The following is a 16,120-nucleotide window of genomic DNA, read 5'->3' as shown; positions in this document are numbered from 1 at the left end:
CCATGAAAGATTCTTCCAACATCCTTAGGCCATTTTATAGTGGTGCACAATTTTGTTATGGTTTGTGTTGCACACATGAAAAGTGTTTGTTCGAAGGTATGATATTGCATTCTCAAGAATAGCATTTCTAGGAATATAAGGATGGAAATGACTGTTTGGAGATTTTTTTTATATTCCCATAAATAATTAAAACATGTTGGCTCACATTTTTTTTCCTCCCAAGAATACATGTATAGCCACCGTATGGTTAGCAGCAAAACCCCGAACCTATATGCTTCCTATCATCCTCCTTTAAGTCATTCTCTGTCGTAAAGCGCAAAAGAGTAGTCCAGACTTATGTAGCTACTGAACAATCCGAGAGAGAATGTAAAGTGCATTCTGGTTCGTTACCACACCTAAGACAAACAGCATGGCCATGGCTTGATAAATGTTGATGAAACCATTAAGCATTTTATTGGCAGCATGGTGCAACAACAACACTAAACCAAACTAACAACATCTTGTCTTCAACATACAAATTCCAGAGAAGCAATACCAAAGGGCAAAGTCCATTTATTAGATTGCACAGAATATACTCACCATGCAAATATACACGGTAAATGACCATTTTAATCCCTAAAAATATAAACCGATAACAATTTAATTCTTAAAAGAATAAAAATTCTTTTTAGTTCCTGAATATATAAAAATGCAGCAATTATGTTCTGTTGTTAGTTTTGTGGGACCACTTTGTCAGTAACCTATTATGTTTAAAGACTAATATGACATTAACTTGTATTTTTTGAGGACCAATTTGATATTAAGTTACAAAGTTCATTATTTGATTTGCACATTCAGGGATCAAAACGATCATTTTCTCAAATAAATATTGTGGGTGTTTTGAGTGTTGAGTTTAGCAAAATTTTAGAAATCATGGCACCTCAATCTATAACTAACAACAGCCAGTATGTGATGTCTGCAGCCACACCAAATTGCATAAGGGACCAACTTCTTCTAACCATAAATTGTACCAAAAGGACAAATTGTCATTTCGCATAGCCTATACCAAAATGTGGACCATTATTGGCCCCAACCTAAAGGAGAAAAAACCTTTCTAACCCCTATTTCAAATTTATCACCCCTTTCTCTTCCCTTTTCCCTCTACCACCCCCTCTTCGCACCCCACTCTCTTTGCACTCTTCCTCTTCTCTCTTCCCCAACATCCTTCTTCTCAACCTCTTTTCTCTTCCCTAACTCTTCTCCTTCCTAACCATCCTCCTTCACATCTCAACCGCGCCCAGCCCTTCTTCTTCTCCTTCCCCAACTCCTCTAATGTACTTTTTTTATTTTCGCAAATCTACCTTCAACGGAATCATGATTTCATTTATAGTTTTTGCTAGGGAAAATAGGTAACGCAATCATGATTCTATTGTGTGTTTTGACATAATGGAATCATGATTTCGTTGCGTATTTTGACACAATGTAATCGTGATTCGGTTACCTATTTTTTTGGGTTTGGAAAACCGCAACGGAATTGTGATTCTGTTGTGGCTCTAGAAAATAACACAACGAAATCATGATTCTGTTGTATGTTTTATTTATTTTTTTATTAGTTTTAGACAAATGGAATATTTTATTTTATTGTCTTGGTTAAATATAATTTTTTATTATGATTATTGAGTTAATTTTATAAAAAAAATTTAGATGGCTTGCACGAAGCAGACATTGTACGTTGTTAGACGTGACCGTTTCCATGAAGGCCCCTTGTAGAAAGGGGAAGATGTTGCAGAGAGACATCATAGAGTGACTACATTGGAGCACTAGCACTATGATGAAAAGCGACAACAACATCAGTAGGCGGAGGCAAAGGCAAAGCCACAGCCAGGGCTAGCTATTGTTAGGATTGTTGGACCTCCATTTGGAGGAGGACTGGTTGATTTGTCCCTTATTTAGTCTTATAGAGACCATTATGTTGGTCACGTCTAGATCCATTAAGAGAGGCCAAAGGTGAAGCTTGTCAGTCACGGTGCTCAGGTGTTACTGTACCCTACTTATTTGCAAGTATGGGCTTACGTGGACAAATCGGGGTAAAGAGTCCTTATTACGACGTGGTATCCTGCCGCAAACAAAGGTTAGATGAATGCCTTTTTGGAGAGGTGGTACTAGGAGATGTCTTCCTTCCATTTGCCTGTCAGAGAGATGGTCATCACTCTGGATGATGTGTCTTATCTGCTGCACTTTCCTATGACATGTAGACCCATTAATCATGTCCTTTCACTCTTTGACAAAGAGGCAGTGAAGATCTTGCTGATGAGTCATTTGGGCATTTTGATAGAGACAGAGGCTTCTGCAGCAACAAACACAGGTGTCAGGGTGAGGTTGATGTGGCAAGAAGACCTTTACCACTACTATGTTGAGTCAGACTCGTACGTTTGGATTGTAACGACTTATCTTTTGTATTTGCTCAGCAGTACGATATTTGGTGACAAGTCCTCCACTCATGTCCATCTCACTAACGCTCATTACATCAACAAATTGGATGCTTGCCACGAGTACACATGGGGAGTAACTGCAATGGCATACCTCTACGACCATCTTGCATATGCGAGCAAGTATAGTAGCAAGTAGTGTGGATGTTATTTAACATTACTCATGGTAAGTAAACTATTTTAGTATTGTAATTAATTTTTTATTACTATAATTAATATTTTTTACAATCATGGGTGTTTGTGCATTTTCCTATTGTCGACTATTCAAAGTCAGAGGATTATGTTGTGGAGGACCCGATAGCCACTAGATGGAAGTTGTTGATAGGTACCAAGTGTGCCCTTCTAGTGAGGGAGAGACGGAATGACCTATAAACTGAATGACCCATAAGGATGTGAGGCCTTTCACACAATAGTTCTTTTTCTCTGGCTTCATCAGATGTAGGACTGATGTGAGGCCTTATTGTCTGGAGAGGGTGTTGAGGCAATTTGGCCTTGTCCAGATGATTCCATGCCAGCCACCTCCCCATCCTACATATCAGCTTTGTGGTCAAACATGGCGGACTAGCAATAGCATATCATTCCTCTTGACGATGTTGTGCCACCTAGGGTCCTTGGGCTTACACCTATGACTATCTACATTGGTTTTACAAGGTTTCCCATCCTTATGTCTTTCCACCAAAGGAGGGGCAAACCCCACGTGATCCTGTACATTTATCATCCATCAAAGTACAATCATAGCTTGGGCAACCACTAACAGACTATGTACTAGGTGGAGAGTAATCTTGCCAGGTAATACAAATTGGATTTTGTTGATTTTTTTTTCTAAATTGTCACTAAAAAGTAGTTATTAATTGCAATGTAATTGTTATTGTAGGATTGATTCCAGATATCATCAGAAGCTATACAGAGCTTGTTGGACCTAAGAGTTGTGCTAGAGGGCACAAGTCATCATCAACTCATACAACAAGCTATGCAACTGTTGCAGAAGGGTTTAGCAGTTAGGTGTAGCTTAGACACACAGAGACCTAGGAAAAAGACTAGCAAGGATGGTGACAAAGGGTGACAAAGGCGGTTGATTTTTTGTATTAAAATCATTATGAGTATCTTTTGATGTATTATGCATAATTTTGTTGTTTTAACATTTTTTTTAGTTAATGTTCTGGTTGAATCACTTTTTTTTTTCTGTGTTCATCAACTGTTTAAATAATGCGTGCCTAGTTATAACAACTATTCTTCAATTGGTTTATAAAACAAACATATATCAAAATTGATACATACTTTTCTTAAAAAAATGATCAAGCAAACTTTTCTTAAAAGCATGAACATCAAGCACTAATAATACAAACTTTTCTTTAAAACATGAACATCAAGCACTAATAATACAAACTTTTCTTTAAAAAACAACAAGTCTATGATTTTTATAAAGTAAAAACATGTCTACACACATTTATCATGCATCAGAACAATGATCTCATCAGTAGATCTTGGTTTCCTTGGTTTGCACAGCAGGGCAAGGATCTCATTGTCACGTTCAATATCCATACACTCATATTCAACACAATCACCACCTACATAAATAGGTTAACCGTAAAAAAGATCAAGTAAAACTCTACAACCTTCGATGACGTTCATAATTGTTTTCCTTAAAGCATCGAGCGATATGTCCTTACTTATTGCAACAACTTTGGGGCCACTAGGACATTCAAACAATATCTTCAGATGATGAAATCATGTCACCATCACAATACACAACAACATATACACTCTTCATGTTTTAAGCAATATGGTATATATCAAACAAAGGTATTGAGTTGCATGAAACCCCTATTGCTATTTATATTAGATGATCTATTGTTCTCTCATGATCCATGCCAACGATTGAGATCACATTGACAATATAGACAGGTTAGATTGCGTTTATATTTAATACAGTTTGTATGCGTATTAGAAAAGACTATTGTTTAGTCAATACATCTTAGGAAAAGCATTGTTCAATCAATAAAAAACACATAATGTATTTTTTTTCTTTTTATTCATTTTTTTAAAAAAATAGTACAATGGAATCTCGATTATGTTGTTTAAATTTTTTTAATCACAACGAAATTATGATTCCATTGTAATGTGGGAAAAAAGTAACAATGAAATCGAAATTCTATTGTGATAAGGGGATGAAAAAAAAATAGAATATTGATTTGTTTGTTATGTCTGATTCCATAAAAAAATAAACAATGGAATCATGATTTTGTTGTATATTATATAACAAAATCATGATTCGGTTGTAATAAAGGGGGGCAAATTTGGTTACCCAATCCTTTTGGGGGGGGGGGGGGGGGGGAGGGGTATATCAACTTTACATGTCATGGACACGTGGCACAAAACATAGATATGTGAAGCTCAACTTAAGGATTACAAGCCTGCTATATGATCAAGAAAACAACTTAAATAAAAAATGCCCTAGTGGCAAGTAGACTCTAGGCACATCCGATGTAACCATGAGAATAGGATACTTAACATAAATACTTGTATAAGCCAAGTGGATATTCATGTTCTCTCTTTCTCATTCAATTTGTCCAACGTTGCATGAGCTAAATCACGCTTTGCGCCCTACACCATAACAATGGCTTCATCTATGGGAATGTTGATTCTCCAAGATAAAGGGATCCATAGTTCGTGGATCTTTATTATGGTGTGTCGCAACCTACCCTTCAGCGGGAGGGCGACGTGAGATTCACGGGTGCGTCTTCCAAGAAAGGAAAATGCGCGGAGTCGCCACCAACGTTTATTCAAGAAAAACGTCGAAAAAATCGAAAAAAAAGTGTGGTCTACGAACTTTAAGTGTGAAAGGTTCGGGAGTTGTATTTACGCACGGGGAAGGTATTAGCACCCCACGCGTCCGTCACAAGGGACAACAGCCTTTAATCAAGTGTGCAAATATGACTTCAATTTATTTTATTTTTCCCTTTTACGTTTTCATGTCTTTTATGGCTTTTGTATTTTTTTATCTTTTTGTGGTCGACAAGGGTATTTCCCTTGCTCCTACGTATTCCTCAATTGTGATAAGGAAATCAGACCTACGTAGTTCTTTAAGAACTAAACGTTGATTAAGTTGTTTTTATCTTTTTTTTGCAAGATATATTGTGACCAAACAAAAAGATGTTTAAGGCGTTGGACCATTTAAACAATATTTTGATTCTTTTGAAAGGAGAGAAACATTAAGGCATTGGGCCATTAATGATCTCTTGGTTTTTTAAAGTAGTGACAAAGTTACATGTTGACTTTTAGGCTTTCGAAAGTCCACATTAACCAATAAAAGCAAAGAGGACCATTTAAGGCATTGGACCTTAAGACGGTTTTTTAAGTGTTTTTATGGACAAATCTTGATTTGTGAGTTGATTTTAGCTTTAGTTTCACTTTGGTTATTAGTCAATTCAATTAAGAAAAATCCCAAAGAAAAGCGTCCGATTAATTTTTTTGAATATTTTATTCAAAGATATTTGATTATTTTATTATTATTTTGCCACTTCTGGTTTTAAACATGGTTACGGCGTGAAAGATCAGTTGGATTTTTTTTAACAGAGATTAAACGATATTACAACTCAAATGATCGGTGGAAATTCATTCTTATTATTTACTAGGCGAGAAAACGACTTAAATAAATGGTCAAAGCACGTCAAAAGGGGGTACGGAAAACAAACGAAATGAAAATAAAAGCTCGCGAAACAAGTGGGGACCACTAAGGGTACATAGAATGAATTGAAAGATTCGATTTTCGGGAACTTACCGGTTGAAGACCGAAGAACGACGAAGAAAGATGAAGAACAGTGAAGAATCTCCACGAAATCGCTCACGGAAACGTCATGGAAGCGTTACGGAAGTGCTTCGGCGTTATTTTTTTTCACGGAAACAATTTTTCTCACTAATTTCAAGAGAATCCTAAATACCAGAAGGGCTGAACGAAATTACTTTGCCCTCTTTTCCCTATTTATAGGGAAAAAGAGGGAGGTCGCCTAGCTCGCCCAGGCGAGCTGGGTTGCTTCCACCAGAAGGCACCGCCTTCTGTTGGAACCCCCTGGAATGCCCAAGTGGGCCTGGTTGCTATTTGCACACCCTTTTTTACTAAATACACCCCCCTTTTGCTTTTTTTGCTGATTCCTTTTCCATAATGTTATGGAACTTTACGGATTACGTAAAGACACTTATTTTACTTCCGGAATGTCGCGAAACTTTACGGATTACGCAACAATGCCCTTTTTGACTTCTGGAATGTTGCGGAACTTTACAGATTGCGCAACAATGTTTCCTTTCAACTTCCGGCATGTCGCGGAACTTCACGGATTACCTAACGATGGGTGTTAAGTACCTCGAAGCGGTCAAGCGAAGGTTGCATGCCACCAAACAATGGTCCCTGGACGAAATTAGGGTATGACAATTGCCCCTCTTTTCTTATCTTTTATTGGAGATAAAAGCGAAGTAAAGATAAGACACTAATTTCGTTCGAGCGGAACATCATTCGGCCAATCAATATCCCCACCAGCGGAACCTGTCATTCAGAAAGAAAAGAAAAGGCATAAGAAGCGTCAACAAACTTCAGTGTCTTGAAAGCGACAAAGTTGGACAACCACGACACTTCCCTACACCATTGCACTCGATCGTCCCTGCCCAGCAGAGAAGAATCTCTTGCATCGTCGGGCTTGAATGTTTCTGGACGACGAGAGTAAAACCTGCAAAAATTTTGGAAATAATCAGAACCGAATGACCAACATCATTCTGATACCGTTGAATTCGTTCCCCTCGATTGTCGAAAGGCGTAGATGGCCATAAGGTATCTCCGCCTGCCATCTGACTCGCTGCCCCTGGATGGCAAAAGGTGCAGAAGACGATGTTAGTCTCTGTGCGTCAACGGGCTCGCTTGCCCCTGGTTGACGAAAGGTGCGAGTAACCCTAAGGTAGCCCCGCATGTCACCTGACTTCACGGGTCAGGACGACAAAAAGTGCAGAAGACGATGTTAGTCTCTGCGCGTCAACAGACCCGTTTGCCCCTGGTTGACGAAAGGTGCGGGTAACCCTAAGGTAACCCCGCATGTCACCTGACTTCACGGGTCAGGACGACAAAAAGTGCAGAAGACGATGTTAGTCTCTGCGCGTCAACGGGCCCGTTTGCCCTTGGTTGACGAAAGGTGCGGGTAACCTTAAGGTAACCCCGCATGTCACCTGACTTCACGGGTCAGGACGACAAAAGGTGCAGAAGACGATGTTAGTCTCTGCGTGCTATCGTGCTTTGAGTCTTATGGATAGCGAAAGAATGTTTATACGGATAACCACTTGGGTATTTCCGCCTGCCCCCTAACTTCATAGGTTAGTATTGACAGAAATTGTCTGTGCGGAGAATTACTTGTCTATCTCCGCCTGCCCCCTAACTTCGCGGGTTAGTATTGGCAGAAATTGTATGTGCGGAGAATTACTTGTGTATCTCCGCACGTCACCTGACTTCACGGGTCAGTATGACAGATAGCGTGGAAGACGACATAAATCTTCGTGTGTCAACAGACTCGTTGGCCGCGATTGACAAAGGATGCAGAAGAAGGCGTTAGTCTCTCCATGCTATCGTGCTTTGAGTCTTACGGATAGTGAAAGAGAGTTTATACGGATAACCACTTGGGTATTTCCGCTTGCCCCCTAACTTTACGGGTTAGTATTGACAAAAATTGTCTGTGCGGAGAATTACTTGTGTATCTCCACTTGCCCCCTAACTTCACGGGTTAGTATTGGCAGAAATTGTTTATGCGGAGAATTACTTGTGTATCTTCGCACGTCACCTGACTTCACGGGTCAGTATGACAGAAAGTGTGGGGCGGTCGACAAAAGCGAGACTCTTGCTCCTACGTATCCTCAATTTGTGACGAGGAACTCAGACCTACGTAGTTCTAGCTAAAGAAGTGTGAGACTAAAATAGTCTTTACCGGAAGATGCTGACATCTCCAGAAAGGGTGCAGACGACCACATTGGTCTTTGCTTGTCAATACGACTTGGGGTCTCCGAATGATGAGGTGCGGATAACCGTAAGGTGTCTCCGCATGCTACCGGACTCTCGAGTCACTGGATAGCAAAGGGTGTGTGCAGGTTACCGTCGGGGTCTCCGCATGCCACCGAACTCTTGGGTCACGGTAGCAAAAGGTAGGGTGGTCGACAAAAGCGAGGCTTTTGCTCCTACGTATCCTCAATTTGTGATGAAGAACTCAGACCTACGTAGTTCTTGCGAAACAGTGTGAGACTAAAATAGTCTCGGTGTTCTTTCACTAAAATGCTAACATGCTTTAGTAAAGAAACAAAACTCCCAACTGATCAGAGCAACATATAATTTTTTATGAAAAACAATGTGTCTATTGGGGAAGGAGAGTATGCTGATGAAATTTTCTCATAACCATAAATGAGATTTTGGATGTTAGCGTTTTGTTTCTAAACGATCACTTAGAGGAAACACCGGGTCGAACAAAATAGAAGAAAATCACTCAAAGTGTATCAATCTCACACAGGTAAGTGTTTTATCCTACTTCCGAACCATATATATGTCATGACTTAATTTTGCAAATCATTTCCTATCAAATCAAAGATTACGTGCGTGATCATGGATCAATAGGACTTTTTCGGGAATGGTGTTTTGGTGAGGAATTTGGCTCTGAGAGTTTGGGCCTTTTCCTTTTCTGTTTTTGTTTAGTGCGGGGCGAGAAAGTCGCTAGCGCACAGGATTTTGGTTGGCAATCAAAGGGAGGGGACCACTTCAAGTCGTGGTTTTCTTTCTTTTCTCGTTTACTTGTGACAATTTTGTATTGTTCGGATATTGTCTGATCCAAAGACCTTTCTGTATATTTTGCTTTCTTTCGATCTTTGATCGGGAATTTTTCTTTCTTTTTTGCTTTCTCCCAATCTTTGATTGGGAATTTTCTTCTTTTGCTTTCTTCCAATCTTGATTGGGAATTTTTCTTCTTTTGCTTTCTTCTGATCTTTGATCGGGAACTTTCTTTTCTTTGTTTTCTTCCGAGAGCAAGGATTGACATTCTCACCCTGGGTCAAGGTTTATGGTAAGTTGGGATTTTGGCTCAAGGCTTGTAGAACGGCTGGACATGATATATGTCAAGGTTTTGCCAGCGGTTCGAGAATAAAGGGGATGTCCCACATTATTTCCATGACACACATACAATAATGATGATTAGGAAATTTTATGCAAAACTGGTCATGCATGCACCCATGTGGACACTCAAGCATCAAGTTTTTATGGTCATGTGACACTAAGGCTCAAGATTCATTTTTCCTATTTAAGTCAACCAGTGCTTTCAAAATATGCTCCTTTATCAATTCATGCATTCATCCGAGTCCATTTTAGGCGTTCGGGAAAATTTTCATAGCATTCACCCTTAAAGTGCATACACATTTTTTTCAAAAACTGGTGTTATGATCAGTGAATCTTTTTTCAAAGAAAAGCTGGAAGTTTATTTCTTTTCAAAAGCGTGCTGGCCTTTCAGCCAGACAATTTTATTCTTCTTTTTCTTCTGTTTTTTTTTTCTTTTTTTTTCTTTTCTTCATTTATTAAGTTATTATTATTTGTTTATTTTTTTTTCTGAAAAGGTCGTGCGGATGAGGGCGCACACTGCCTACTCACGTCAAACCACAAGGTAAACGAAAAAACATGCAATGGCAAGTCGCAATAAAAACAGTGACGAAATAACTGAGAGCCATAACGCCAAATTCTAGCAGAAACAGAAACAATAACTGAAAGTAGTAATGTTAATAACAACAAAAACAATAATTGAAAGCAGTAATATTAATAACAAAAAGTGCGGCGACCTTAGTCACGTGGCTCCGCTCCCTCCCAAGAAATCGAGCAGGTCAGTCATATCTTCATCCATATGGGATTCATCCGCCTCACCGGGGGATCCTATAGGCTCCTCCCCTGCCTGGGCATCGGGCCAGTCTCCAGGCCATGCGACCTCAGCCCCAAACTACTCCGGGGTAGGGCATACAAAAGGGGCGGAACCCTGCCCTGCTGATTGAGGCTGAACTGGTACAGACACTCATGTATCTGCACCTGCCCACGGTGGTTGGCCGCCTGCTGGCGAACCAAATGTTGTAGATAACACTCCACGCCCAGTGGCCCAGCTGGATCGGCCTGCCGAGGTGGTGGCGGTGTGCCTACAGCCTGATGTGCATCACCCTGCGCCTGCCTAGGCGTGCAGTACTTCTAGATGAAGGCTCGGGTGATCGACGGTCGGATTACCTTACTGGGGGTGACAAGAACTCCGTAGGACTGGCAGAGGCCTGTGATCAGCGCCGAAAACCCCAGGGCCCTATTGGACTTATCGGGGTCCAGAGGGTGCCTAGTAGGTGCCATACCTGCAAACAAATAAATGGCATCAGCAATCACCTGGGCCACATGGACACTCATCCGAGTCAGGATGACATACACCAACTGACACTTAGGTAGGGGGAGGTCGGAGTTGTGATCGCTAGGCAAGACATTGCTGAGCAGCAGTGTCATCCATGTCTGGGTCAAAGTGGTCATGCTGGTGCACATGATCCGCACCCACCTCCCTGTAGCGGTCCGGGCGAAATCTTGCCCTGGTATGCACAACAGCTAGGAGATGGCTTCCTCATCGAAACCGTCGGCCCTGCTCCTCCTCTGGCTGAACTCACACTGCTGGCCTTCCTCCAAAACTACCGGGTCGCCCAGGAACTGGCTGAGGGCATCTGCGTCAAAGGGAATCCACTGACCCCTTACCCACGAGTACATGTCCCGAACTCCCTCCTTCGTGGGCCAGGCGCTAGCATAGAACTCTAGGACTATCTCAGGGTCGAACTTTGCCATGGGAGTCACTAGCGGTGTCCAACGTCTGTGAGCTATCTCCTCCTGGAAGTCCGTATACTCATCCTCCCTGAGTTGGACACGCCTCTCCCTGTGGAATGACCATCCCCTGATGGCCTCGAAGCGCCGCTGGTGCTCGGCACTCCGAAAGTGATGACTATCAAACTCTGAGGCAGCACTGGATCCTTCTCCTGTGGCATCTCTTCTAGACCTCTTCGTGGAGAGTTTTTTTGGAGCCATTTCCTGCAAAAAACATTTGGGAAGTTAGTTCAAGAAACTTAATCAAAACAAAAGTCGGATCAAGCCAACTAGCGTACCCCTTTTTTTTTCAACAAAACGTGAATGTCCACACGAATTTTGAAAGGAACACTTACGCGTCAACGCGCGGGTTCTCCTAGGATATTCATACATTTATACCTATCTTTCCCTCGATGAACGACATCCTATGAGATACACCTACTTTCGTTTGCAAAGAAATTTCATATGCTACATGTCAAACTATCCATACATATTTTGCAAGGCATTTTGCTACCTACCTACTCCATTTTGAATGGCATTTTTGCTATATGTTCACATTTCATTCACATATATGTTCATACACTTGAGAGGCAACTTCATGCTATATATATATTCACACATATTTACATTCATTTGAAGAACAATTTCATGTTGCACATTCATTGAAAAAGCAATTTTTGTACTACTCATTCACATTTTGAAAGGCAATTTCATGTCATATGTTCCTATTTTGAGAAGTGTTTTCGTGCCATATTTAACATATATGCACATTTGCAAAGCATTTGGCTACCTATTCAACATACACATGTACATGGTGGATGACATTTTCACACCATCTAGGTACAAAGAAATCATCATGGTGCAGCCCAAACCAAGTGCTGGCCTAAAGGGGAAACCTCACCAACATGCTCTCACTTTCATGCCTTCTTGCATTCAAAAATCAAAGGCTTGGGTCCCTAGGCCTAAGTCATGTTTTGGCACTTACCCTAACTTCTGCAAGCTGTCCACACATCCAAAAATGGCAATCACACATGCACAAACCCAATCTATAAGCAACATTCACAAACTTATGCGCAAACACCATTGAGGCATTTCACCGAGCACTTGGTGGGCGCACTTTTGGGTACAAACAGCAAGGGGATGGGGGCAATGTGGCTTGCCCCATCTTTTCAGAACACAACCTAGGCCTAAGGCCATCCCCTACAACCCCCCAATTCAATGAATCAAAGCACAAATTTGCCCCAAAATTGTCTCACGAAATTGGTCAAATCATGTACAATTTAGAGCATAAAAAGGCATCAATGGAAAGCTAGAAACCAAAGGATAGTGCACTTACTTGTATGGAGTGGCAAGGACACTAAAATGGAAGCAAAAAGCACACAATGGTGGCTTAGGGTCAGAAAAAACTATGAATCCCGTGAGTGTTGCGTTCTTAAGTGAGGGGGAGAAGTTCCTTGGGTGAAAGAATGCACTCCCCCTCTCTTTTTTTTAAACCATTTCGTGCAGGGGGTGCTCGCCCAGGCGAGCTAACCCTGTATTTTTTTTTTTAAAAAAAAAAACAAAGGTACGCACTCTCTATGGGTCGGCGTTCGCTTACTCGAAGCCCCTAGGGTAAATTAGTCATCTGACCATCACCTTAAAGAAACAACAGTAATAACAAGTAGGAATTTAAAGGATACTAGGCTGCCTCCCAATAGCGCTTCTCGCCTGTCCAGAGCTGGACGTAGGACGACGATCTGTTGATCATGGGCCTAGCCTCCATTCGTGCCCGTCCCCAAGTACCTGAAAGCAGGAAATGACATCGCAGCAAATCGTGGCCGTGTTACCGCTTACCTCGATTCGTCTCTGTCTTGGATTTGGCTCGGTATTTGACTATTGCTTAAAATGATCATGTCCCTGTCACAAGATAACAAATATGCATGTGTATGTGTATGCATATGCGTTTTCAAATGCAATAATCTTTTAGCAAGAGCTTGTCGGGTTCAGCTTCAATTAAGCGCTTGGGGCATCCTATGGACTAAGCGAAAAAGCTCAGGTCATCAAATACTATGCATCTTTTAAAGCACAAAGCGAGGATCGGAACCTCAACCCTACGTTCTTTTAAAAGACTGCGATGAGAAAATTACAGAGGACAGGAATCCCTGGGGGGAAACCAAGAAGAACACACAAAAATAAAAACATGCAACGACTTCCTTAATTGCCCCAGATCTTAAGCGTAGTATCGCTTGACAATGTCAGAGTTCACGGGTGAAGGTAGCTCCTCGTCATCCATGTTGGCGAGCACCAGGGCCCCTCCGGAGAAAGCCTTTTTTACAACGAAAGGCCCTTTGTAGTTCGGGGCCCACTTTCCTTTGTTGTCTTTCAGAGCTTGGGAGACTTTCTTCAGCACCAAGTCCCCTTCGCTGAACCTGCACGAGCGTACCTTCTTGTCAAAAGCGTTCTTCACTCATTTATGATATAAACGCTCATGGCTCATGACGGTCAAACGCTTGCCTTCTATGAGATTAAGTTGATCGAAACGTGCTTAGGCCCACTCTGATTCCTTTAATCTGGACTCCGCCAAGATTCTCAATGACGGGACTTCCACCTCAAACGGTAGCACAACCTCCATTCCATATACCAACGAGAACGGTGTTGCCCGGGTTGATGTGCGCACTGAGGTTCGGTAACCATGTAACGCGAATGGGAGCATCTCGTGCCAATCCTTGTATGACACGGTCATCTTTTGGATAATCTTCTTGATATTCTTATTGGCTGCCTCCACTGCTCCGTTCATCTTTGGTCTGTAGGGTGTGGAATTGTGATGTTGGATCTTAAACTCCTCGCACATTTCCCCCATCATCTTGTTATTCAAGTTGGTGCCATTGTTCGTGATAATCTTCCTCAGCAAACCATACCGGCAGATAATCTCCCTCTTAATGAACCTGACCACCACACTCCTGGTGATGCTAGCGTACGACGCGGCTTCGACCCACTTAGTGAAGTAATCGATCGCCACTAGGATGAAACGGTGTCCGTTCGCAGCTTTGGGCTCTATGGCCCAATCACATCTATTCCCCACATGGAAAACGGCCATGGTGCGGCCAAAACATTCAGAGGCAAGGGTGGAGCGTTGACATTGTCTGCAAACGTCTGGCATTTATGACACTTCCTCACATGGAGACAACAATCGCTCTCCATGGTGAGCCAATAGTAACCTGCCCTTAAGATCTTCCTAGCCATGGCGTGCCCGTTAGCGTGCGTACCAAAAGAGCCCTCATGGACCTCCCCCAGCATGCACTCAGCTTCCTTAGCGTTCACGCAGCGTAGCAAAACCATGTCATGGTTTCTCTTGTATAGTATGCTTTCGCTCAAGAAGAAGCCGGCCGCCAATCTCCTTAACGTCCTCTTGTTGTTGTCGAAAGCCTCCGGTGGGTACTCTTTGCTTTCAACGTACTGCTTGATATCGAAATACCAAGGCTTACCGTCCCGCTCTTCTTCCACCAGACAACAATGTGCGGGTCTGCCACGACACTTGAACTCAATGTACGGTAGGTCTCCGTGCGGTGTCAGCTGGAACATGGATGCTAAAGTGGCAAGCGCATCCGCCATTTGATTTTCCTCTAGGGGAACATGATGGAAGGAGATCTCATCAAAGAACCCAGCCAATTCCTTGATATAGGCCTGGTAGGGGATCAGCTTGTGGTCTCTAGTTTCCCATTCCCTTCTCAGCTGGTGAATCACCAGCGCCGAGTCTCCGTACACCTTGCGTAGCTTGACGTTGAAGTCAATTGCTGCCTGGATGCCCAGAGCGCATGCTTCATATTCAGCCATGTTATTGGTGCAGTCGAACCCCATCCTGGCTGTGAAGGGTATACATTGATTGTCCAGAGAGACCAATGTTTCCCCAATGCCATGGCCTAGAATGTTTGACGCTCCATCAAACCACACGATCCACTTGTCCCTGTCCTTGTCAAGTTTTTCCTCAAACAAGGTCATGATGTCCTCATCCGGGAACTCGGGATGCATGGGTTGATAGTCATTGAGAGGCAGCTGAGCCAAATAATCCACCAAGGCGCTTCCCTTTATCGCCTTTTGGGTGACATAGACTATATCGAACTCGAATAGCAAAACCTGCCACTGGGCGATCCGCCCTGTGAGAGCAAGCTTCTCAAAGATGTACTTGACCAGGTCCATTATGGATATCATCCAGGTGGTATGGCTCAGCATGTACTGTCTTAGACGGTGGGACGCCCAGACTAAAGCACAACACGTTCTTTCCAGCAGGGAGTAGTTCATCTCACAGGCCGTGAACTTCTTACTCAAGTAGTAGACGACGTGCTCTCTTTTCCCAGACTCGTCATGTTGCCCCAGTATACACCCCATTGACTCATCCAAAATCGTCATATACAAGATGAGAGGTCTTCCGGGCACCAGGGGCATAAGCATGGGAGGGTTCATGAGGCACTGTTTAATCCTTCCAAACGCCTCTTGACAGTCCTCATTCCAGCGGATGGATTGGTTCTTGCGTAAGAGCTAGAACAACGGCTCACAGATAGCGGTGAGCTGTGATATGAATCTAGTAATGTAGTTCAAACGCCCTAGGAAACCTCAGACCTGCTTCTTGGTACGTGGTTCTGGCATTTCAAGGATGGCTTTCACCTTTTCGGGGTCCACCTCTATCCCTTTCTGGCTTACGATGAAACCCAGTAATTTTCCCGACTTGACCCCGAAGGTGCACTTAGCGGGGTTCAACCTTAATCGATACTTCCTAAGCCTTTCGAACAACTTCCGCAAG

At 42.4% G+C, this 16,120-nt stretch overlaps 1 protein-coding gene across 1 annotated transcript; it reads left to right on the top strand.

Moving 5' to 3' along the window:
* Window positions 1–2,148: 2,148 nt before the first annotated feature.
* On the top strand, window positions 2,149–2,607 carry LOC102669764 (protein MAIN-LIKE 1-like). The gene has a single exon (XM_006575905.1). It carries the CDS (start codon window positions 2,149–2,151, stop codon window positions 2,605–2,607), a length of 459 nt encoding a protein of 152 aa, XP_006575968.1.
* The last annotated feature ends 13,513 nt before the right edge of the window (window positions 2,608–16,120 follow it).

The sequence above is a fragment of the Glycine max genome, chromosome 2 (assembly GCF_000004515.6).
Source record: "Glycine max cultivar Williams 82 chromosome 2, Glycine_max_v4.0, whole genome shotgun sequence".
Lineage (NCBI taxonomy): Eukaryota > Viridiplantae > Streptophyta > Magnoliopsida > Fabales > Fabaceae > Glycine > Glycine max.
Note: the sequence above shows the minus strand (reverse complement) of the source record. Positions and strands in the feature narration are given on the sequence as shown.